The sequence below is a fragment of the Triticum aestivum genome, chromosome 1D (assembly GCF_018294505.1).
Source record: "Triticum aestivum cultivar Chinese Spring chromosome 1D, IWGSC CS RefSeq v2.1, whole genome shotgun sequence".
Lineage (NCBI taxonomy): Eukaryota > Viridiplantae > Streptophyta > Magnoliopsida > Poales > Poaceae > Triticum > Triticum aestivum.
In genome coordinates, this window is record NC_057796.1 from 222,726,739 (window position 1) to 222,751,964 (window position 25,226).

General features: G+C 50.1%; 1 protein-coding gene across 1 annotated transcript; it reads left to right on the top strand.

Moving 5' to 3' along the window:
- The first annotated feature begins 4,376 nt into the window (after positions 1-4,376).
- Positions 4,377-22,919, top strand: LOC123181101 (aminopeptidase P2). The gene is made up of 13 exons (XM_044593325.1): positions 4,377-4,792; positions 5,485-5,610; positions 5,702-5,821; positions 14,131-14,406; positions 14,975-15,147; positions 17,740-18,015; positions 18,434-18,585; positions 19,139-19,329; positions 19,505-19,613; positions 19,733-19,887; positions 19,996-20,088; positions 22,074-22,154; positions 22,366-22,919. The coding sequence occupies exons 1-13, from the start codon at positions 4,454-4,456 to the stop codon at positions 22,426-22,428; spliced, it is 2,154 nt and encodes a 717-aa protein (XP_044449260.1). The 5' UTR covers positions 4,377-4,453; the 3' UTR covers positions 22,429-22,919.
- Positions 22,920-25,226: the final 2,307 nt, after the last annotated feature.

Genomic DNA, 25,226 nt, shown 5'->3' on the forward strand with positions numbered 1-25,226 from the left:
CGGTCCGGGGGCACGGTCAGGATGTAGCTCTTTGATCACCGCCCATACTTCTTCCTCTGTGAAGATGGCCTCCGTGTCTTGTAGGTCAGATTCTTCTAGCCCCAAAAAGTTCATGTCCAGCGTGTAAGGTCTAGCCTGAGCCGTGCCAATGAGAGCATGAAATGCATCCGAGAAGACCTCCTCCATTCTTCTTTGCTCTGTAATGATCTCCTCGCCTCACTTCACATGCGGGATGCAATTTTTTCCTCTCCGTCCATTCGCCACAGCTTGGAAGAATTTGATTTAGCATCTCCTTCTTTGAGCCATCGGAAACGTGATCGTTGCCTATCCATCATTCTTTCGAGTGAGGCCAGTCCAAGCAGGCAGAGTTTGAGCGTGCGCCTTAACCAGGTCTCCATGGGAGAAAGCTGACGATGGTCCAGTGCCTTGTCAAACCTAAAATCACCCAAGTGGCCACCGCCATTAACAACTTAATGTTCCCCGTTTTCCTTTGGCCCCAAGCGTGAAGTGCAGCTCCAGCATTTCTGTATAGCGCATCTATTCTCTTGAAAGGATCGGTAATAGTCTCGTCGCACTTCCATGCATCCCCGACTGCCTCTTCGAACCCCTCCAGTTTAGTCCGGTACATCTCAAATCGGAACCGCTTTTTATGCGTAAATGGCGCACTGGTTGTTAGGAAAAGTGGCACGTGATCCGAAACACCAGTGGATAGAGCTTGAAGCAAGCAATCCGGATATTCTAGCTCCCAATCTACGGTGCCAAGTACTCTGCCAATTTTTGTTAACGTCGGGTTGTCCCTTTCATTCGTCCAAGTGAACCGGCGTCCATGCATGTACAACTCCTTGAGCTCGTGATCATCCACAAACTGGCGAAACTTGTTCACCATGCTTCTGTTGATATTGGAATTGTTTTTCTCCGAAGCTCTCAAGATCATATTAAAGTCGCTGAGCACCATCCACGGCCCTTGACAAAAAGTCCTTCTCTGTGCCAACTCCATTAGGAAGTTAGTTTTGCGCGCGTCTCCTTGCGGTCCATAGACTACAGAAATCCACCACGCCAAGCCCACCCTCGGGCATACCATGCCTGTGAGAGAGTTAGTGTCCATTTGTAAGTTATGGACGTCGATCACCGATGAGTTCCACGCCAAGAGAATGCCACCCCGAGTCTCTAACGCCGGCAAGTACACGAAGCCGTCAAACGACGGTCCCAAGCATTGCATTACTACAAAGTTATCTATTACATCCATCTTGGTTTCTTGGAGACAAATTAAGCTAACTTTAGTGGTGTCTAGGAACTCCTTGACTGCTTTCCTCTTTTCAAACCTCGCACGTTCCAGCACAGAATTGATGGGTGTATATCCATAAGGCCAGTAGATCTCCCACACCAGCGCTCTCCACGACTCAATGAGCCTCAACCACCATCCTCGTCTCTCCATCCGCGTCAAAGGACGGCACAGGCTTGCCAAACAATGCCGCGATGATACAGACATGCTGGTCACGCAGTGGCGAATCGAAGAGCTCCTTGAGCTCTTGAACATCTTCCTCATGTGGCACCAGATCAGCCGAGACTAATCCAAGGGCACGAAGCAACACGTTTTTGGCCGGAGTAGCTCTCGTCACCGACACCGAAGTTGATCTCTTCGAAGCTCTCGTAGTGCGCCTAGGAGTGCAAGGCTCAGCATCTGTCCTTCGCGCCGAGGCCTGGACCTCTTTGAGCAGGGGAGGGGCGAGCCGCTTGACAATGTTGGTGCAGAATGCCTTCAGCTTGGCAAAAGCTACCGCCTCTTGACTTGTCATCCCTTTGGTCAGCGCTGCAAGATCCTCTTGCTTCCTTGCATCCGCGTCGTCCGCATCCTCTCGTATAGCAGCCAGGCTGAGGGCGAGCTCGCCGGCCCCCAGTTCTACTGTCTCCGCAGCAACAGAGAGCCTAGGGTCAGGCTGCACTATAGCGCCTGCTACGTCCGAACGTGCATGGGTGTGGGACCGTGCATGATTCCCATCCATCAGCCCCGTCCCATCTTCCAAGCCATGCAACATGGATGAGGCCCCATTGGCTGCAATGATTGGATGTGTCTCCGACGCGGGAGGATCCCTCTCTTCCTGGCACATGCTCTCCTTGGTTGGCGCCAAAGTGCACATTGTCTCTGGAGCCAACTCCACTATCTCGCCAATGCGCGTCGTTGGATTCTCTACCGACTCCCTCTCTTCCCCAGCTGGCATCTCAGACTGCGTCTCCAGCATGGGAAGTGACGGGGCCCCCTCAGGCTGAGGCGATCCCAACTGCTCCCTGTCCTCATGCGGTGGGGTCCTCTTGTCCTCCAATTGCCCTTGTGGCCCCACACACGCCGCTGTCTCCTCCTCAGAAACCTTGTCTGCCCCCACCATGAGCACACCAGCTGTCGACCGCGCAATGGCCACCGCATCATTTGCCTCCTCTCCAAGCCATCAGCGCCAATCATTGGATGCACCCCTCTCGAAGCTTCAATCAAACCGCTGTCTCCGTCGGCCTGAGGATTTGAAATGTTGGTGGTTGGCGCGCCTGGTCCCGAAAGGCGGTCAAAAGCTGATGGCCTGACGGAGATTCTGTCCCGAATCGTCACCCTTGGACGTACCTCCAACAACTCCACCACCAGTGGCATCGGCGGTAATCTCCAGTCATGCTCCACCGACGGCGAACCAGCAGCCGTGCGACCACGCTCATCCGCACTCCGGCGGTGGCCGCCACGTGAATCCGCCGCCTGACTTCCTCTCACATCCCTTGTGCCCCGCTGCCATTGCCAACGCATCGTCACCGGCCTTGCCCCTCCCGAGCTGTTGCCAGGGCTCCGCCACCCACTCTATCCACTGCTCGACGAACCATCTGCACGCCAGGGCTGCTCAACCACGCCGGAGTAGTCAGTCACCGCGTCCAAGTGGATCAAGATCTTGTAATGCAACAGGGTTGGCTCCCTCATAGGCAGCCTCTACCCAGGCTCCGGCATGGCCAACCAGTGAAGGGAGGGAATCACCTCCGGGTCAGCAGTCCACGCCGTGAACTTGAAGGAAGCAAGATCGGATCTGCTGCTCGTCTCTGGCGCCACCTCATCCACCAAGCACGACGATCCCAGTAGATGCTCGGCCACCTCTCGCTCCCAAGCATGAGGGGGGATACCCTCCACCTCCAAACGGACCTTGAACCCCATCATCGCGTGCACAGCTTGAGCTTGCCGGTTCCACGGCCTGAAGTACAGACGGACACCACCATGCTCCAGGAAAGGGAGCGCGCTCACCCTGCTCCGGTGCTCCGCCCGGCCGAACACAACCAGGAAATCTTCAGGATGGTATCTGATCACTGAGACCCACTCCCGATCAACCTCGACTTGCTCCCTAAGCGCCTCCAAGACAAACTCCGGTGAAAGATCTCTCCTTGCACCACCAGCGTACGCCACCATGGCGAACTGTAGGCGCCGCTCCAAGTCCTCCATGGACTACGAGCGACGCAGCACACAGATGTCCGTCGGCTCCGCCGCCTCCAGAGCAGGGTCGGTGTGTGCCTCAAGGCGAGGGACGAACAAAGCCGGCCACACCGGAGTCGAAGGCAGCCCATGCCTCAACGGCGGCGGCGGAGGGGGAGGAAGCAGCGAGGCCGCCGGGGAGCGCAAAGCAGGGGCCCTCCTTTCAGTTTCATGGCGCGCCGCCGCCTCGCGCCCCAGGTCTTCCACAACAGAAGGCTCTGGGGACGCTTGCAGTCGCGTGAGCCATGGCCAGGGAGCCCGCATCTCAAGCAGGCGACGTCGTTGGTGCAGTCCTTGCGGTAGTGACCCTCCAGCAAGCACCTGAAGCACTTGTTCTCCATCTTCGGGGAAACCTCCCGGCGCGGCGACGGAGAGGGACGCGCTGGTGGGGCGCGAGGCTGAGCGCCCGGCTCCACCTCCAACCCGACGCGGCGCTTCCAGAGCGTCTTCTTCGAGGGCGGCGACTGCACCCACGACACGCCCCTCCGCCTGGATTCGCCGTCGGTCGCCTGGTCCTGACCACCCAGCCCGCCCGACGCCTCCGAGTCGGAGGAGAGGCCAAGACCCGACACGACCGGCCGCTCGTCGCTCCGGCGGAAGGAGGAGTTGATGGACTGCGGGCTCCCGTCCATGGCGCAGCGGTGAGGCGGGGGCGGGGGGATGGTGGCCGCCGTGGCCGGAGTGGCGAACGGCGGGAGGAAGGTGGCCGCCGCCGCCGGAGTGGCGAGCGGCGGGAGGGAGGGAGAGGAGGGGAGCGGTTTGGGTGTCGGTTTGCACAATACTTAAAAAAGTGAGGTGTGTCTTTATAAGGTTGAGTGTATGTTCGCGTGAGCCTATGGGCTTTGTACTGTGTTGCCTCTTAAAAAAAAACACGCGTTAGAGTATCTCGTTCGGCGTTCTTCTCTTCGCTCCCTTATCTCCCTATACTCCCTTCACGCCGTCCCCACGCTGGCCGCGCCCATGGCGATCGAAGCCGCGCGCCTCTCCCCTTCCCTCGCCGCCGCCGCCTTCCTCGGCCGCCGCTCTCCTCCCACAGCCCCTTTACTCCGCCGCCTATGCCTCCTCCTCCCCCGCCGCTCCCTCCTCGCCAGCGCCAGCACCTCCTCCTCCCGCGCCTCCTCGGGCGGGGACGACCGCGTCGTCGCCCTCTCCTCGTCGGAGCTCCGCAAGCGCCGTGGCTCGACATCCTCCACACCCACGCCCGGAGAGGACGATAAGCTGCGCTCGCTTCGTCGCCTCTTCGCGCGCCCGGACATTGCAATCGACGCCTACATCGTTCCCTCCCAGGATGCCCACCAGGTTCACCACCTCCATCAATGCTGTAAATGAGTGCTATCATTTTCCTGATTCGGTTCGTTGATAGTGGAGAAATGATGCACCAGTGAGGCCGTGTTGATAAGACAATTAGTTTAGTTGTTGTAACTCCGCGCCATTTAGGCACGGATGATCCTGAGTGAATAGTTCATTTCTATATGTGTGGTGCTAACCATGTGCCAATCGTGGAGCTTACTGGATCTCTTTGTTCACGCAACTCTCGGTGATTAATAGTAGTGGTGAGTATTGACCTATCAGTTGAAAATTTGAAACATATACTGATCGAGCGTTTGATATCTCAGGCTCGTTGGGTTGTGTCCTGTGGACTGCTTTTGATACGACGACCTTCTGGAAATAGGCATCAGCTAGAGCAATCGCTTTTATGCACGGGGCACACGCACATGCATATATACTTGATACACCCAGCGTATTAGTGAAATCAGCCATGTACTTGGCGTGTGGAACTGGCAAGTGGCATTGAGCTACAGCTGCAGAACATCATGATCAGTGTAAATACACATAAGAGCACAATACCATATTATGCAGTGTCTCCACAGTTTGTTGAACTGATGAAGCTAATAGTGCTGTATAGTGTTCAGAAAGTCATCAGTTTATTCTTGTATCAATGATGCTGCATGCTCCCTGACTCCTCCTTGTTTCGTTACTTTTTATTTCAGAGTGAGTTCATTGCGGAATGCTTCATGAGACGTGCCTACCTGACTGGGTTTACTGGCAGTGCTGGTACAGCCGTGGTCACAAAAAATAATGCTGCTTTTTGGACCGATGGCCGGTATTTTCTCCAGGTACTTCATTCCGATGATGCAATTTTTAATTCTTCAGCACATATGGTTTGGATGCGGTTAACACTTCATGTTTTGTTCTTCTGTTGAGCAGGCTGAAAAGGAATTGAGCCATGACTGGACACTAATGCGGAGTGGAAATCACGGTGTTCCAACCACTATTGAGTGGTTGAATGATGTCTTACCATCTGGTTCTCGAGTTGGTATTGACCCGGTGAGCTTTTGTTTTGTTCTGTGCTCTCTCTTTCTCCATGGCCTGCTGACCATAACCGCCCTTACTAAAATCTGTGAAATGATAATTTTACCTGCATAAGAATCTACATAATCAACAAATTCACTCTACAAAATGAATACCTTTTATGAGTATGCTTTCTGTCATGCCAATTGATGATATCATTTGGCAGTAATTTATTTTTATTTTAGAGGATTGTTTTCATGCTGTCTTTGGAGTTATAATTCTTACTTGTTATATAAAACGAGTGACACAGATTTTTACGTGGAAAACCCTTGCGGGAAAAAACTACGGACGCACGAAGACGTAATCTCACTATTATGGAGTTTACAAGTACGAGACGACATGCCGTCTTTAGGTGCTACTGCATGGGGTATATGTCGGATGTGGGGTTCCGGCAAACCCTTAAGGTTCGAACACTGGGGTGCGCGCGAAGTCTTTCCCTCCTACCGATCTACGCCCTAGCTCGCTAAGATCTCACGGACGAACTCGACGAACTCGCAACACAGGAAGACACGGGATTTATACTGGTTCGGGCCACCGATGTGGTGTAATAGCCTACTCCAGTGTGGTGGTGGTGGATTGCCTCTTGGGCTGATGATGAACAGTACAGAGGGAAGAACAGCCTCCTGAGGTTGAGGTGTTCTTGTGCTTAGTGACTTAGCGGGTGAGAGCTGGGTGAACTGCTCGATGCCCCTACTGTGGTGGCTAGCTCTACTTATATAGGCCCTGGTCCTCTTCCCAAATATTGAGCGGGAAGGGAGCCAACAACGGCGGGCAAATTCGAAGGGGGACAGCTAGTTCAAGCTATCCTGACAAAAGTGGTCTTCGCCTGCGAAAGGCTCTGGTGGTGACGCCGTCTTGGGCTCCACAATGACCTCCGCCTTGCCGTCCTCCTGGTCTTGGTCTCGTTGCACCGATATAGCAACCTTTGCCTAATGCCTCGGTACTCCTCGCCTGCGCTGGCCTCCTTAGCACCAAAGAGGAAACAAGGACGCTGCACGCGCTGGCGCCAATCGTCATGGCTCATGTCATGAGAGCCTCGTGAGGTTTGCCCCGCCTTGATATCTCCGCTCCTCGTGAGCCTGCCTGACTAGGCCACTCCTGAGGAGGTCTTGCGTCGCCCGCCTCGCGAGGTTTGGCCCCTCGCGAAGGTCTTGGATGCCTTGTTGATGAAGATGGGCCGTACGGCCTGCTGACTTAGCCACGCCGTGGGCCGCAGGCAGGCAAGTCTGGGGACCCCCGTTCCCAGAACGCCGACAGTAGCCCCCGGGCCCAAGGTGCGCTCGGGCTTGGCTTCGCGGCGAAGCCAAGGGTCAAGTACGGAGCACCGCGGGCCCCAAAAGCCTGCGGCCTCGGTTGACGCGTGGCGGTTGATTGGACGTGGGCGTCTCCGCTTCCCCACGCTGCCTCGGCAACTGCATGACTTGACAAATCCCTGCGACATGCAAGGAAAACCATCATTACCTGCGACCGTGGGAGGCGCCGGTTGGCCTTCTCCCACTATAAATGGGAAGGGGGGCGGAGCTCCCGTCGCCCATCTCTTTCTCGCTTGCTTGCTTCTTCCTCCTTACTCCACTGCTAACAACAATGGCGCCTATCCGAAGGTTTTCTGCCGAAGGGAAGGGAAAGGCTCCCCGGGATGACCCGGGGCCACTTCCGCCGAAGAAGAGGTCGGTCCACCGTCGTGATGAAGCGGCGATGCAGGTGGTGGCGAGGCCTTGTTGCGAGCGGCCTCCTCCGGGGTATCCGCTACCCTTGTATGCCCGAGCCGAGGGCTCAGGAGGACGGAGCGACAAGCAGCGCCGCCCACGCCGCGTCCGGGGTCGCCGCGCCACGGCGACGCGTACCGTCTCCCCCGGAATCCACGCCGCGGACTCCTCGCGCAAGTTGGTGCTGTGGGCGCCGATGCCTCCAAGCTCCTGGATCCGCTTCCCGCAGTTCTTCTCCGACGTGATGCCGCCGAGGGGGCCTCTCGAGCTCTGGTTGCAGCACGCCGACTGCAGCGCTCCGGCGACCGGAGCAGAGATCGAAGCGGTCCCCGTCGGCAAGATCTTCATGACTCGCGGCTGGGGCGAGATCGCGCGGGTCTGCCGTGCGAGGGGTGCCCTCGCGATCCACTTTGAGTTCGACGGCGTCTCCACGCTCTTCTTCAAGGTCTTTGATGCTGAGGGCCGCCGCCTGGAGTGTTGCTCCGGAGAGGAGCGTCAAGCTGGCGCGCGCTCCGCTCGCGGCCACTCCAGCAGCAGCAGCCCTTGGGAGTCCAGCAGCTCTCCTGAGCTCTATGAGACTCCGGAGACGAGCGATGACAGCTACGTGCCCCCGAGCTCTCGCCGCACTCGGAGCAGAGCCGCAGCGTCCGGCCGTCGCCGCCGCTGATCTGGATGGGGTTGGCGCCGGCCTCCCGTGGCCCACTGTTGATGATGGCGTCTGCCACGGGAGGGTGTAGATAGGATCCCCCTTAGTTTTAGCTTTTGTTCCCTGCGAAGAATCATGAATTACCCCGTGGGGACATGTAAGGGTCTGTAATGTCTTTTGTGCCTATCTTCCCTGTTATGAGAATTTGGTGAACGCATGTCCCGTTAAGGCTCGGTCCCCCCTTTCTTTCCTCGCGATAGCTTGTTGCTCTACGCTGGCAGGTCCCGGTCTCTAGGCAGGCTATAGCCGTCACTGGTATGCCAGGTCGCGTGCCGTGGTCAAGGCCAGGAGGTGTGCGGCCCGAGGTCCAGTAAGAGCCCCTGAGGCGCGATGCTCAGGAGGTCCCCCTTAGCGCTCAAGCAGCCATGGTAAAGCGAGAAAGGGAGTCGACGTGGCCGCAACGGGGTTGCGGCAAGGCGTGAGTGACCATTAGGCCCAAACATTTAGCCGATCCGAGGGCGGGACTTATCTTGTTGATTTCATGGCGATTCCTGATGGTGCGCTAGGCCTGCGCGCCAACTTGTGTGGCATAGCCAGGCCGGCCCATACGAGTTTCCCTCCCCATGCTCTCCTTAGTGCTCTGCGTCCTCAGGTCCCGGCCCTCGAGCGAGCTCAGCCGCCGCTGGTATGCCAGGTCGCGATGCCGTGGTCAAGGCCAGGGGGTGAGGGCTGGAGAGCCAGTAAGAGCTCCTGAGTCGCGATGCAGGAGCCCCCCTTTTAACGCGCAAGCGAATTGCACGAGAGAAAAGGAGACTCGCGGTGCCGCCTGCTATCCTTCCCATGGGATCCCTGTGAACAGGCACAAGCAGAAACATGGTTTGCCGTTACAGCTGTCAGCCTGCCGTTGGTTGCTCTGGATGAAGTGAAGGCACTGAGGGCCTGGTGAGGTGACGTGCGCGGGGCGTGCCGCGAGCCAAAGCTCGGCCGCTCAGATTTGTCGACGTGGCAGGGACGGACAATGCACCAGCGCCGTGCCTGTGAGAAGGCCCCCGTGGGAGGTGATGGTCGAGTAGGTGATAGCCGTAAGCAGGTTAAGCATGGAAAGCAACTCAACTTGGGAAATGCAGGAAGATACATGCCACTGGGTCCGGCCCGAGCGGCTTGGGGATGATGCAGCCCGAGGGGCGCCCCCAGCAAGGTAAGCTAAAGACATAAGCAAAAGGGATACATGCCGCAGGGACGGACCCACGTGGCCTGGGAATAATGCAGCCCGAGGGGCGCTCCCAGCTAAACGAGCTTGGAAAATGTCACCTGGTTCTGTAGACGAAGTAGAGTTGGTGCAGCTGAAGGCGTACGTCAAAGAAATGACTCCTCATGAGCCACCGGAGCCCTGAGCCTCGGGAGGCTCTGGGGGCTCGGGAGGTTCCCTGAAGACCGTCTCCATTTCCTCCAGGACGGCGTGGTACCTGGCCTCCTGAGCCGCCAGGACTCGCCGCATGATGCGCTGATAGGTTGACGCCACGCTCGGCAAGCCGAAGGGCATGCGAACGTAGCTGTGTGGCGGGCCCTCGTAGCGGCCCACACGCGATGGCCAGAAGCGCTCCTGAGATGCGGCCCTGTTGAGCCCGGAGACGTCGATGCAGACTCGCAGCCCAGCATCCTCGCCAGGATGGGGAGCTGCGCCTCGTGAGCGGCTGTCGCCGCGCATGGCTCTTGCGTCTTGCAGTTCCTGAGTGGTCTTGGTGATGAACTCCTGAGTGGTGGGCACCCCTTGCCCTGTGCTCTCCTGAGGGACACGTGCCGCGAAGCACGCCTCCAAGTGGTGCCCAAACGCCTCCCTCGTGAGGTTGGCAAGGTCTGAGGCCCTCCAGAAGAGAGCCCCCGAGCCCTGTCCAAGGAGGGCGCCGGGTGCGCTTTCCTATGCGATGGAGGGAGGCGCCCCTGGGACGGACGCTGATCCTGATGAGGCTCCTGCCGCGTCGCCATCCTCCTGAGGTCCTGCGCGGCGCAGCTGTTTCTTCTTGGGGATGGCCTCCGGAGGGCCCTCACTTCTGTTGTCGGGGTCGTCGATTGCTGCAGCTTGGAAGGCGCGCTCAAGGGAGCACACCGCATCTCTCTCTTCACATGGGACCGTGATGATTCCTCCGCTTCCTGGCATCTTGAGGACGTTGTAGCCGTGGTGGGTGACTGCCATGAACTTGGCCAGGGCCGGATACCCGAGGATGGCGTTGTACGGCAGGCGGATGTGCGCGACGTCGAAGTCGATGAGCTCGGTGCGGTAATTCTTGCGCTCTCCGAAGGTGACAGGCAGGCGGACCTGCCCTATCGGTGTGGTGGAACCGTCGGTCACTCCTGAGAAAGGTTTGGTAGGCTGGAGCTGCTCATATGGCACTTGGAGGTTGTCGAACGTGTCGACGGACAGGACGTTGAGCCCTGCGCCGCCGTCGATGAGGGTCTTGGTAACCTGCACATTGCTGATGACTGGGGAACACAACATAGGGAGGGCGCCAGCGGTGGCCGCGCACTTGAGCTGATCTGCCGAGTTGAAAGTGATGGCGCATTGGGACCACTTGAGCGGGCGCGTGGCCTCGAGCTTGGGGAGCACCGCGTTCACCTCGCGAGCAAACTGCTTGAAGATGCGTTGAGAGGATGGGGCCTGGGCGCCGCCCAAGATGCAGGCAATTGCGCACGGCTCCTGGAAACCCCCAGCCCCCTCGTCCTGATGGTGGTCGTCGTTCCTTCTTGGTGGCGGCAGCGGGGGAAGACCGGCGTTGCCTTGGGGGCGATCCTCACGAGGCTGGTCCCTCCAGGCCCCTCGCGAGGATGGTCCTGCCAGCGGTCCTCACGAGGCCTGTCGCGCCATTCCTGGCGCGGGCCACGGTCGTCCCAGCGTCCGCCTCCACGGCCGTAGCCCCGGTCGCTGCGCTCGGGGCGTCGACCGAAGCGTCCTTCTCGTATGGCTCTGAGCTCTTGACAGTCGCTGGTGTTGTGGGTGTTCAGGTTGTGGAAGGCGCAGAACGGTCGGCTGTTCTTGGATGACTCGGGCTGATCTTTGCTCCGCTTGGTGTCGGGCTCCGCTGCTAGCACTGCTGCTTCCTTGCGCTTCACGTCCTTGGCCTTGGCTTTCTTCTCCTCTGCTCCTGCAGCTGGCAGCTCAAGGAGAGAGAGGCGCCCCTCCTCAGCTCTTGCGCACTTGGTCGCCAGGTTGAACAGCTCCTGAGATGTGCACAACTCCTCGTGGATAGCGAGCTCTTCCTTCATCTTGACGTCGCGGACGCCGTCAGAGAACGCGGAGATGATGGCCTCGTCCGTGACCTTGGGGATCTTGAGGCGGGTGTTGTTGAAACGCCGGATGTACTTCTGGATGGTCTCTCCTGGTTGTTGCTTGATGCGGCGCAGGTCACCCGCGGCTGGAGGGGGGTCGTGAGTGCCCTGGAAGTTGGCGACGAAGCGGTCGCGCATCTCGTCCCAGGAGGAGATCGAGCCGTGCTGCAGGTTCAGAAGCCAGGAGCGGGCTCCATCCTTGAGAGCCATGGGAAACCAGTTCGCCATGACTTTCTCATCGCCGTTGGCTGCTTCGATGCTCAGCTCGTAGAGCTGCAGGAACTCCGCGGGGTCGGCGGTGCCGTCGTAGCGAGGAGGCAGATCCGGCTTGAACTTGCCTGGCCAGGCGACGCTACGCAGCTCGGGGGTGAAGGCGCGGCAGCCAGCCGTGGTTGCTGGGGCCCGCTTTCGGGAGGGGCTTGGTCTTGACGAGGTCCACGCGGCGCCGCTGCGGGCGGCGCGCGGTCTTGACGAGGTGGCGCGGGAAGCGCGGGCGCAGCTTCTCGCGGCCGAGGGATCTCCTGGCAGCTTCTTTCTTCGCGCGCGGGCACCGGGCGTGGTGGATCATGCCGTGGGGCCGCGCGCCTTGGTGCCAAGGCACCGTCTTGGGGCAGAGGTGGCGGAGGCGCGCCATGAGCCTCATCGCCCGTGGCTGGCTGAGGGTGAGGTAGAGAGAGGGACGGCGCGGACGAGCTCGGCGACGCGGTCGAGCCATTCCTCGTAGAGGTCGTCGACCGAGCGGTAGCGCAGGAGTTCGTTTGCGGCGAGGAGCGCGGCCCGTGCCTCCATGGGAGCGCGATGAGCGTGAGACGAAGAACCGGCCGGGGTCAGCGATGGAGTGGCAGTGCGGCCGTCCTGCCGCACCGAAGGATGCAGCGAGGACGCCTGCTGCTCGTTCCCCGCCGGGCCAGTGGCAGCGTTGGCGGCGGGAGACGGAGAACGACGAGGTGGCCCGCCGACGGGAGCCGTCTGAGCAACGCGGGCGGTGAGGGCAGCCCAACGCTCAGCTCGAGCACGGCGAGCGTCTGCCATGGAGACGACGGAGCGATGGAGCGACGAACTGATGGAAGGGAAGCTACGGCGCACCCCTACCTGGCGCGCCAAATGTCGGATGTGAGGTTCCGGCAAACCCTTAAGGTTCGAACACTGGGGTGCGCGCGAAGTCTTTCCCTCCTACCGATCTACGCCCTAGCTCGCTAAGATCTCGCGGACGAACTCGACGAACTCGCAACACAGAAGACACGAGATTTATACTGGTTCGGGCCACCGTTGTGGTGTAATAGCCTACTCCAGTGTGGTGGTGGTGGATTGCCTCTTGGGCTGATGATGAACAGTACAGAGGGAAGAACAGCCTCCTGAGGTTGAGGTGTTCTTGTGCTTAGTGACTTAGCGGGTGAGATCTGGGTGAACCGCTCGATGCCCCTACTGTGGTGGCTAGCTCTACTTATATAGGCCCTGGTCCTCTTCCCAAATATTGAGCGGGAAGGGAGCCAACAACGGCGGGCAAATTTGAAGGGGGACAGCTAGTACAAGCTATCCTGACAAAAGTGGTCTTCGCCTGCGAAAGGTTCTGGTGGTGACGCCGTCTTGGGCTCCACGATGACCTCCGCCTTGCCGTCCTCCTGGTCTTGGTCTCGTTGCACCGATATAGCAACCTTTGCCTGATGCCTCGGTACTCCTCGCCTGTGCTGGCCTCCTTAGCACCAAAGAGGAAACAAGGACGCTGCGTGCGCTGGCGCCTGCCTGGCGCCAATCGTCATGACTCACGTCACGAGAGCCTCGTGAGGTTTGCCCCGCCTTGATATCTCCGCTCCTCGTGAGCCTGCCTGACTAGGCCACTCCTGAGGAGGTCTTGCGTCGCCCGCCTCGCGAGGCTTGGCCTCTCGCGAAGCTCTTGGATGCCTTGTTGATGAAGATGGGCCGTACGGCCTGCTGACTTAGCCACGCCGTGGGCCGCAGGCAGGCAAGTCTGGGGACCCCCGTTCCCAGAACGCCGACAGTATATATAGATGGCAGTATATAAGGGTCTTGGAGGATAAGAAAACGAGCTATAATTGTACATGTCGACGTCAACGTAAAGCCCTACACCACTCCTACGTTTATCATGAGACGATGCCGTGCCCAACACGGCAGTAGAATCCGGATCACGATTTAACATTACCTGACCATTTCATTAAGTGATTCAAGGATATCATAAGTGAAGTCATGATTTGGTTAGCTGTAATTGCAATATCATATCGTGAATGTAATCTTATTTTCTTCATACTGCCCCGTTATGCAACTTTAATTTTGAGATTTGTGATACTAGTAAGATCCCATAAGCTAACTTTTTGAGTAAAAAATACAGCAGTAGTTACGTATCTACCAACTCTTTTACTTTTACTCTTAAATCTTACTACATTCTTACCTGTATGTTCTCTTGTATTCTTTCTGTTACACGTACAAGACGCTATGCTGAAATTTTGATTAAGGCTTAAGTGTGTTTCATGGCACATACATTCCATAATTACTCCCCATTGATTATTTGATATGTTGACGACTCTGCACTTTGTTTATGTTATTGTATTCTTGGCCTAATCCTCTATTCTTTGTTTGCTTGAAGGATGCAGTTCCTTTTCTCATCTGATGCTGCTGAGGAATTGAAGGCTGCTATTTCTGACAAGAATCATGAGTTAATTTTGATTAGAGATTTTAACCTGGTTGATGAGATATGGGGAGAATCAAGGCCAGCGCCCCCAAACGAACCTACCAGGGTGCATGCCATCAAGTATGCTGGTGTTGACGTTGCATCGAAGTTATCTTTTGTCAGATCACAGCTTGATGAAAATGGGTGTGACACTGTGGTTATTTCAATGCTTGATGAGGTTGCATGGTTGTTAAACATGGTAAGATTTAGCTGTCACCATTACTTTGACATGGTATGCTGGTTATGAGCATCCTGCAGTTTAAGATGGATTACTTCTGAACCTGAAACTCCGCATGTTTATTTTCTCTCATATGTAATAATTTCACTTCCAATCCCTTACATGATAGACGCATGTTATAGACAGCTACTTCAAATGCTGGATTCAAAAGCATCGCATGATTTTATACTGTTACTAGTCATGCATTTTTTCCCAATGTTATTACCGTATACGTGCTTTGATAATTGGTAACTAATGCTTAGTACAGGTCAATTGACTGTTCTACTTACCACTTTGTGCTCCCTGTTTGGCATTATAAGTATATACTTTTATTGTTTTGATAATCGTGGTTGCATGATAATCTACAATATTCTGCATTTTTCAAAGACTTACTATGCAATAAGTAATTCCTGATGTTTTAGCAGTACAACATCTGATGACAACTGAAAAGTACAAGGACGTTTGCGCTTTTTAACCCTGTTAAATATTGTTGCATTTTGTTTAATACACTTTCCACAAAACTGATGGTTGACACCACAATTGAATGCAGAGAGGAAGTGATGTTCCACATTCACCTGTATTCTATAGCTACTTGACTGTGGAGATGAGCACTGCTACATTATTTGTAGATAGCAACAAAGTATCTGAGGAGGTATTGGAGCACCTCAAGAAAGCTGGAGTAAAGTTAAAATCATATGAAGCAATTTTATTTGATGTAGAAAGGTAAATTTTACCAAAGAATATTTTACATAGCTTGGTGTCTGGCTTTGAATGTGCAGTTCCTTACTGTATCTTCGTATCAATGCAGTCTATGCAATTTACCTATATTTGTTTGTCATCTCAAAATTTGGAAACAATGTGATCTGATTATTCTAATCAGTTTGTAATTCATCTGCACGGAAGTCAATCAAGGTTTAATACAGCCTTAAGGCGAATGAAGTGTGGAACATTGAATATTTACTGCAAAGGCCTGTACTCTATGTTGGACTGAGGTTTTCTATTTTCCTGCCAAATACGGAAAATATGAAATACCATGTTTGGATTATGTGAATTGCATACTTATGAGCTTCATAGTTCCCACCCTGTGCCCTAGCAGCTGCATACATCTTCATACCCTATTCAGGAAAACAACAATTATCTTTTGAGAAGTAAGACCTATATGCACTTAATCTGGCACAGGACCACCTGAAGTCTCTGTTTTCATCAATTAATGCCTACATTGGCTTTTGACAGCCTGTTTGGAATGGTTGATGAGTAGTTCACTAGCTTTTGCCTTCTTCCTGATTTTGATCATGATGGCACCTTCTTGCTTTATGATTTGAGTTAGATGAGATTCACATGTATTTGATTTGGCACTTGATCAAGTCAATTGTTTGTTTTGGCCAAACAATTGGCCAAACAAATGCATATTTTTGAAGTTTCAATCATAACAGTTTGTAAGTTATATAGCCTGTTAAAAAGCGGGGGTTCCGTTATGTCCATCACATTCAAATCACCTATGTAATCACATCCCTGCCTCAAAGGTGAGTCGAACTCATGAATACATTAATTTAGTAAGATGCAAAAGTATAGTTAGAAACATGTTTATCTATGAATCTCTAATCATGTAAAGAAATCTGCAAGGAGAAAAACAACAATTATATTGTGGTGTTGTACATGTCTTGTATGTACCTACTGGATTTGGGTTGTTTATTGGTTGAACTACCGAACATGTGTTTGAGAATCCGTATGTTGGAAAAGCAATTAGCCACTATTTGGGTATGATAGTGCAAGAAGTAAAAACTTCTTCTGTAATTTCATCTCACTTAGTTCTAGTCTGCTGAAGGGAAAACTAAAAATTGTAACTAGCGAAAGATTGAGATTTATGTAGGGCAGAAGGCAAGTACCAACCAGTATAAAAACAAGCACAAAGAGTAGGGAAATGAAGACAGCGTATGTAGTTCCCGAAGTTCAAGTTATTGGCAATATATTTTTCTGGAGAGGCTGAGCTCTATGCTCTGAAACCACTGAGGTTATACCTTGTTCTCCTTGAGCTAAGTCCACGAGGAACTCAGCCGATCACTCATGGTGGATCTTGAGGTGATCCCTGGACCTGTACAAACTTTGCTTTAGGCCAAATCTCCAAGAGTAACTAGTAAGATATCTAGGCTCGAATCTCAACTATTGTCTCTCAATGGTTTTCCTCTCTTAAGACGGGGCTCAAGAGCATAGAGGAATGGGAACACGAAGTATGAGAGTGTAATAACTGCACTGGGGGTCTACCTGAGCTCGTAGGGGTTCGGTTCCTTTCATGGGCCGCTCAGAAAACTAGCTGTTTTGCTTCACGATTCACAACATGGCGGCACTGGGATCCTAACCGGACACTGCTGGATTTTCAGACAACGGATAGTTTTGTGGCACTAGGCGCAAAGCGGAAGGATGTGTCAACAGAGTCGCAACACGGTAACGTCGCCTTCCTAGCAGACTCACCGACCGAGGAACCAGAAGCACTACGCCTGAAATAACCTGCCTTCGAGAGCCTCATCTTGACCACACTGATGGCCAAACCGGAAACACCGGTGTGAGGAACTCGACAGCGAAAGACAAAGGGCCGCAGCAAAGGCACAACATAGGTTCATCCCGGCAACGATGAGATCCTAACTGACACCGCTGATCTTCGAACAGAGCGAACACTTAGGGCAGCCCCAAACCGTTGGGTTCCTACATCCTGATAGAAGCTAAGCGGTGTGACGCCGATTTCACAACCGGAGACACCGAACTTGATGAACCACGCCCCGAGTACACAGCGAAAACTGAAGACTCAAACGCGCTCAATAGAGGTCATCCTCGGTGATGCGGATCTCAAAACCGGTGTAAACGAACATAGCTAATGCATCTCAAAGAGATTTCAAAGGATATGCTGTGTATCTGGTTGGTTCTAACTGAGCATCAGCAAGCTCCATCCATTAACCACGATATCCAACCCCTCTTAATAGTACGGTTTGCCCTAAACCCAAAGTGACTCACTGAGGCACTAAAAGCTACTATAAAGTCTTCAAGAGGCAAACCATGTCTTCAGTGTCCAACATTTTTAGGGGTCAGACATCCATAGGTTAAACCAACATCCTTTGGGACTATGCACCTGTGTACACTCACTAAACACATTAGTCCGTTAAATCGTTTGTCATTAATCATCAAAATTCACTAGGGGGCACTAGATGCACTATCAAGTGGATAATTGTAAATGGTTAACTACTAATCGTTTTATTTCACTGCAGTTACCTCTTTCCTGTTCCGTTGTGTTGTCTGAACTGGGGAGTGGTTTTTCTTCTGTAGGCTGGCAGAAAAGGGTGCAAAACTGTGGTTGGATTCTTCAAGTGTGAATGCTGCCATAGTCAGTGTATTTAGATCTGGTTGTGACAGATACATGAGAAAAAGAGGAAAGACAGAGAGGCAAATTGGCAAAGAGGCATCTTCAGATGATCCGACCACCAAAAAGCGCGGTGTTCAGAATATGGAGTTAAACGGTCTGTACAAAGCCTCACCAGTCACCCTTGCCAAATCAGTTAAAAATGAGTCAGAAATTAGAGGAATGAAGAACTCGCATCTAAGGTATTGTTTCAGCATACTTACGAATTCAGGGTTTTCCTGTGTTCAAAACTATTCTAAGAAAATATAAAATGTCAATTTCGTAGAACTGATGGTACTGAAACATATGCTGATGTATTCTACTGTAGCAAATGCACAGAAAAGGTTTCATGGATATGGTGGCTTCTTAATAAACGTGTCTTTTGATGTTTCTGACCTATCACAATAATCGCTTTGATAGCTTTTATGTTTGTACTGATGTAGAGGCAGTAGTGTGACCAATACTCACTTCATTTTTTTTTCTCCTCATGTGAACATAAAAAAAGAGAAACTTCACTTACAATATTCAGCACACACCATCTTTTTTCTGTATCAGCGTTTCTGTTAATCCTGGGCCATCTGACCCAAGCATTGCCTGCACTGGTGCGTAATACACTTGCAGAGATGCTGCTGCTTTAGCAGAATTCTGGTGCTGGATAGAGGAGGAAGTTCGTAACAATGTGGCTCTTACAGAAGTGCAAGTTGCAGAAAATCTTCTTGAATTTCGCCGAAAGCAAGATGGTTTTATAGAGACAAGCTTCGACACTATTAGTGGTATATTCCCACATTTTTCCATCAATAGCAAATTGTCATCGGATTACTCGACTAATTTGTTGAGTTTTATGTGTTATGGTGTTTCCTCTCATTTCTGCGCCGTGTCTGGATTCATTGTGTCGAAAGAAGGCTTTGGATGATTATTGTTCATTTGTGCTTATGCCTCGGTTGGTGACAGCATGCTGGGTAGGGTGATGCAATATCTTTTTACTTATGTGGCCTCTTGGCACTGGGATGAGTCCTTTTCCATCAAATTTAATCTACTGTATTTCAGAAAAAAGTTCAACTCCTTTTGTTGTATTAAGGACTACTACTTTGATGATATGCTTCAGTATAAATACTGTTTTTATGTACGTTGTCGCTTTAGTATGATATTCATGTTTGCTATGGTAAGCTTGATTGTCACGCAAAATAGGGATGAAAGGACACATCTAGTTCTTGATGACACCCTTGACTCTTCCATGTCTTCCAGTCTGCAAGTGTGTGATGTCCCCACTATTGAGAGACCAGAATTCTTGATTTTTTTACCCATTAATCATTTTTTTACATGCAGGTTATGGTGCAAATGGTGCTATAATACACTACAGACCAACTCCGGATAGCTGCAGTTCTGTTGGAAGTGACAATCTCTTTTTGTTAGATAGTGGTGCTCAATATGTTGATGGAACGACTGACATTACAAGGACAGTTCATTTTGGTGAGCCATCCCCGAGGCAGAAGGAATGCTTCACAAGGGTTTTGCAGGTGTGTAATTTCTCTTAAGACTACACGTGTCAGCAACAGTGAGCTATTTTATGTATTGTTTTCTGTACTTCAGTAGTAGAGTTTTTTTTTTGAGGAATGAATAGTAGAGTATGTTCAAATACTTCACTTCTTTGTTCTCAATACCTTATGCAAGTAATGGAATTTGTTGGCACAGGGCCATATAGCTCTAGATCAGGCAGTATTTCCAGAAAGAACTCCAGGTTTTGTGCTAGATGTTCTGGCACGATCATCTCTCTGGAAGATTGGGCTTGATTACAGACATGGTACCTTCTCTGAGCACATAAATCTCTGGCCCTGAATCATCTATATACCAACTATTGGTTTGACTGGTCTTCTAAATGGAATGCATGTAAGTTCTGGAGCATGTTTGTCCCTGGTTCAGGCACAGGTCATGGAGTTGGAGCTGCACTCAACGTCCATGAGGGCCCGCAGAGCATAAGCTATCGATATGGAAACTTGACAGCTTTACAGAAGGGCATGATTGTAAGCAATGAACCTGGTTATTATGAAGACAATTCATTTGGCATTCGTATCGAGGTTAGTTTTCCTATTTGGTGCTCATGTCAATCTTCAATATTTTATGTGCTGATTGTTCAGTTGAAAGTTAGTACTGCAAGTATTTATTTATACTTTTGAACCTTGCAGAATCTGCTTCTGGTGAAGGAGGTTAATTTAGCCAATTCTTTTGGCGGCATCTCATACCTGGGCTTTGAGAAACTAACTTTTGTTCCGATTCAGGTACCCATGCATTTTATTTATTCCAATTTTTCTGTCGATGAAATTTATAGATAGTGATATGAATACAAATAATAATTCTAATTTGAACAGTCAGTAATCAAGCTGACAATACATCTTTTAAAGATATCACCTTAAAAAGTTCCCCAGTATTATTCCAGTGACTGGTAACCTCAACCAATAGGTCCCCTCAACGATTTTCACCAGGTATTAGTATTAGCTAGTTTAAGTACATACGTATGTATTAATTGAGTAATTAGTAGCTGGCTCAATGGAGGTTCACGCATATATATGTACTTTAAGTACGTGACTTGACTTGAATCACTCCATTGTTGCGCCATGGGTCGTTCCATAAACTGTCGACCACTGCGGCTGCTACCTACCAGTTAGATTTTGTTTGGCTTGCGCCAGAGCTGGCCCTGCCAATCCGGGGAACGCCAAATAATTGGCGGACGTTCTGGCCGCCCCTGTCTGACCAAAAAGATGCCGCAGAGGTGAACTAGCGAAGGTGGAGAGCTGGGCACACCAAAAATTTGGTGTCCGTCCAAACAGCTCTCCAAGGCGCATTCAACATCAATTTTTTGGCTGGGCGCTCCAGGCAATTGACCCAAACAGCCCCCTAGATATAATCAAGGACTAAGTCTCGAGTTATATTAATAAACTGTGGACAGTTAGACAGACATAATTACTACTCCCTCTGTCCCTAAATACAAGTCTTTTTGGAGATTCCAATATGAACTACTCCTCCGTTCCTAAATATAAGACCTTCTAGGGATTCCACTATAAACTACATATGGAGCAAAATGAGTGAATCTACACTCTAAAGTATGTCTATATACATCCGTATGTAGTTCATAGTGGAATCTCTAAAAGGTCTTATATTTAGGAATAGAGGGAGTACATACGGATGTATATAGACATATTTTGGAATGCAGATTCACTCATTTTGCTTCGTATGTAGTCCGCATTGGAATCTGTAAAAAGACTTATATTTAGGAATGGAGGGAGTAGTTAGTATCTACTTGTCAGTTGTTGCGTGTTGAAAGAAAAGGGAGGTAACTTTCTCCTGAATTACATGATCGTCTGCATGAGAAGGAAATAGATGCAAAGATCTCCGATGAGTTTTTTCTTTTGACGAAATGCAGTGTGACTGCTTTTCATTGCGATAGGAAGAATAAAGTTTAAAATTTAAAAGAAGGGGATGAGATTAGTGAGTCTGTAAAATACAACATGTCAGCCTAGTCGGGTTCTAAAGGTCATTCGACTAGTGTCATTAGCCTTCGCTTGCCCGCATCCACCCATTCCCTCGCTTCGAGCCGAAGCTTTTGGAAACGGACATGTACTGTGCAAGCAGTGTTTTGGAATACCATCTCATTTCTTTGTTTCCATATGTTCCACCAATACCAATGCAATGATCGAGAGCCAAGTCTGTGTCCATATGAGTAGAGAAGCACTGCCACCAGTGTAGCAAGGATTCATCACGAGAATGCATGAGGGAGTTATTGAGATCAAGCCTGCTGAAGATTAGTCGCCACAGCTCCAATGAGATTCTTGACTTGTTCAATGGGCTTGGTAGTCACAGAGCTACGCTTGAGCTAACAGAAATGTAGCTTTTTATTGTATAAGCAAAACATATATGATTTCATGAAAGTGCAAATGAGATATTGCTATAATTTGATATCAACCCTACATTGTGTTATAGCTCTTACATATATTGCTATATTTGATATGAATGCTATATTTATGTCTTCATATATCTTTGTTTTATCACTCTTCTTTGATCATTATCTCATTGGCACCCTATGTCCTATTCTTGGCTCAGCCCCTGCCTGAATGTATGGTCTTTGATATGCATCCTGACAATCCAAATTTTCATTACATCTATTGATCATTTTTTAGTTATACCTGCTGGTTTTGTTGGTTATTATTGTCCAGCTTAAGCACATTATTCATGAAATTCTGATTATTTTCTTATTTTGTAACTTCAGAGAAAGCTTATTGACTTACCCTTGCTATCACCTTCGGAGATAAATTGGGTCAATGAATACCATGAACAAGTTTGGGAAAAGGTGAGCTCTAGATACTTGAGACCAGTTTGTTACTAAACCTACTTGACGAAGAGCGGAGTTATTGTGCATGAGAAGGAATACTTGAACTTGCATCATGAAATCTCCTAAAGGACGACAGTTTCATGTTTAACTAACATAATTTCCTACAGTAACCAACCTCATCGTCTTGGAATAATTGCCCCACTAAAGTACGAGTTACGACTATTTGCAGGTTTCCCCTTTCTTGAGTGGCAATTCTCTCAACTGGCTGTTGGTTAACACAAGGCCTCTCTAGACACCAAGCATGTCGCAACATGACAAAAAGCAACCAAAAAGAGCAAGTCACTACTCACTAGGTATTCATTCACTTCTTGGCAGAAAGCAAGGGAAAACGATGGCAACGTCCAAGGCATTGGTTGAAGCTGGTTTATTTATCGGTACCCGGTTAGCTTAGTGCAATGTTCTAAGCGGTGAAGCGATTTGCATACATCTTCATTTGCCATTGGTTATATGATTAGTAACCATGATAGTTCAGTTGCTTTGTTTGGTCTTCCCCCTATAATCAATGCTAGGATTTTGGTAATATATGACAGGTTACATATACTCAAAAGTACATTTTTTACTCATAGTATATTCACTTGTGCGATGTCATTATTTAGTAAATACTTCATCTGTTCACAAATATGAGATATTCTAACCTTTTCCCTGAATCTGATGTATGTACACATGTATATACATAAGTGTGTGTTCACTCATTTCAGTCCGTATATAGTCCGTATTAAGATATCCAAAACATTTTATATTTCTGAACGAAGGAAGTATGCAAATTGCACAGTTCCGAACATTATGGTTTATCTGGGGTGTCATTGGCGTGGGCCTTTTACCTCTTTGCACGAGGTGGCATACGCACGTACTCTGTTTTTTTCTTCTACTATATCTGGAGCCGTTAATAAAATAATTGAAGATAAATATCATTGGTCCATAACCATGGTGTGCAAATATTTCAATGGAACGGTAATTCGAGTATGAATATTATAATCCAAACATGAACTTTTCTAATAAAATAGTTCAGATGAATTCAACTTATTTAGACATACTTTTTAGTTTCTCCCTTGAAGTACCCATAAATGCTCAACCAGATCATTCTGAAATTGCTCATGAGTTGCTCAATGGTGAATTTATTGATGCATTTGGATAAAATCCTTAAACGTCGCCGGATTCTGCTATGGAAGTTGGATAGGATTACCCATCTACCCAAAGTTTAGACCGTGGCGAACTTTGTCACCTTCATCTTTCACAATCATATTGTGTATGATCACACAAGCTGTTATCATCTCCCACAATGCTCTGGATCCTATATTTTGCAAATCTCAAACAACTGCAAAAAGGGCTTGGAGCACTCCATATGCTCTCTCCATATCATTTCTAGCTCCTTGCCTTTGGGCAAAGTGAGTTCTTTTTTTCTCACCCGTTGGCTCGGAGATACCATCACAAAGACAATATCTCATGATCGTTGTTGGTATAGTTGCACAGAGGAGCTTATCCTGCACACAACCTTGCAAACAATGGAGACTGTTGCATCATGTTGATGTCATTGTGCGATCCGGATATCTCAAAGAAAGAGTGCCAAATCTAGAGGTCTTGTGATGCAACTGTTTTAAGAATGATGGCATGCTTCTTGCAACGACCTTATATTACCCTTGGAGAGCATATGGGTAATTCTTCCATTTCCAGTGCATGCAGTCGAGGGATCCGGGCGTACCTAGGCACCCTCTTGATTCCGACAATGCCATGGGCCGTACGGTGCCTTTGATAATTGGTCCTCTTGAGTACTCCATTCCAAACACCTTGACCACTGTAGTAGCAAACTTGACTATGACTTCAAGACATGTGGTTTTGAACATCTGGAGGTACCCATTCCACAGATCTACAACAATGCCATATGCAAGCATCCTCAATGCAGCTGTGCATTTTTGTTAACCGGATAATCCAATGTTTTCGACTGCATCCTTCTTCAAGATGAAGTAGTCATCATAGGTCCGAACACCATTGTAGAGGCGATGGAACACAATTTGGTTCATCCAAAATTGACAGCGGAAAAAGTACTCGAACAACACATCCAAGACAAAGTAGTCGTTCATAAGCATCATATGCCCTCGTGCCCTTTTTTGATTCATCACTTGATGCCGCTTGATTGATCACTTGAAATTGAGAACATGCTCCTCTGCATGTTGGTCATCTTCAATAACCGCATGCGTCATCGTCGTTTCATCCTCATATTCTTCCTCTCTGACGACACTAGAAATCAATGTTTGTTTGCGGAGACCCACTTGTGTCATGCAAAATCATTTTTCGTCTCGAAAAATGCACTAGTGATTGATCGTCACAGAAGTCCTGTCACAAAAATGTGATCTTGACGGCACCACTTTTTTTCGTTGCCTTATCGTACCTTAGGTGACAATTCTTGTTCTGTCACAGAAGTCCAAAACGTCACCTTATACCAGCGGAGTTTTTGACGTAATATAGTTCCAGCGACGATAATACGTCGCTAGCAATCAATGTGTCTGGTTTGATCGATCAATGTTACTGACATATGGGCCTAGTAGATGCTGGCATGGCTACTTACACACAGGTCCAGATGGTGCTGACGCGTATTCTTACATGTGGGTCTAGTAGCTCGTGACGACATTACTTTACGTCACAATTATCATCACATCTTATATATGGCGGCAATTTGTTTTATGTTGCCATTTGCAAAAAAATTTGAATTTAAATTTGAAATTCAGTAAAATTGGTTTACCACTAGCGTATTTTGCACTGGTGCAAAGAGGCAGGAGATTTTGAGGATTGATTGGAAAATACCTATTTTTGGGCATAAGATATGCTAATTGGACACACAAAAGCTTTCCATACGAAGAGATGCGCATGTGGGAAGAAACGAAGCCGCTTCTGGTGTTCCAGAAGAGAAGACGGTGCATGGTACGGCCATACCGCTCGTACCATCAGTTGTGCCGCACGCCTCCTTCTCCCCCTAGTTGACTACTGCCATTTCGTGTGATCAAATCTTAGATGTGATGAATAGAGAGGCCCCAA

Excerpts from the sequence above, each read along its gene's own strand:
- LOC123181101 (XM_044593325.1), top strand. The coding sequence starts at position 4,454 with ATGGCGATCGAAGCCGCGCGCCTCTCCCCTTCCCTCGCCGCCGCCGCC. Across the intron at positions 14,407-14,974 it reads TTGCATGGTTGTTAAACATG|AGAGGAAGTGATGTTCCACA; the intron begins GTAAGATTTAGC and ends AATTGAATGCAG. Across the intron at positions 19,330-19,504 it reads GCTTCACAAGGGTTTTGCAG|GGCCATATAGCTCTAGATCA; the intron begins GTGTGTAATTTC and ends TTGTTGGCACAG.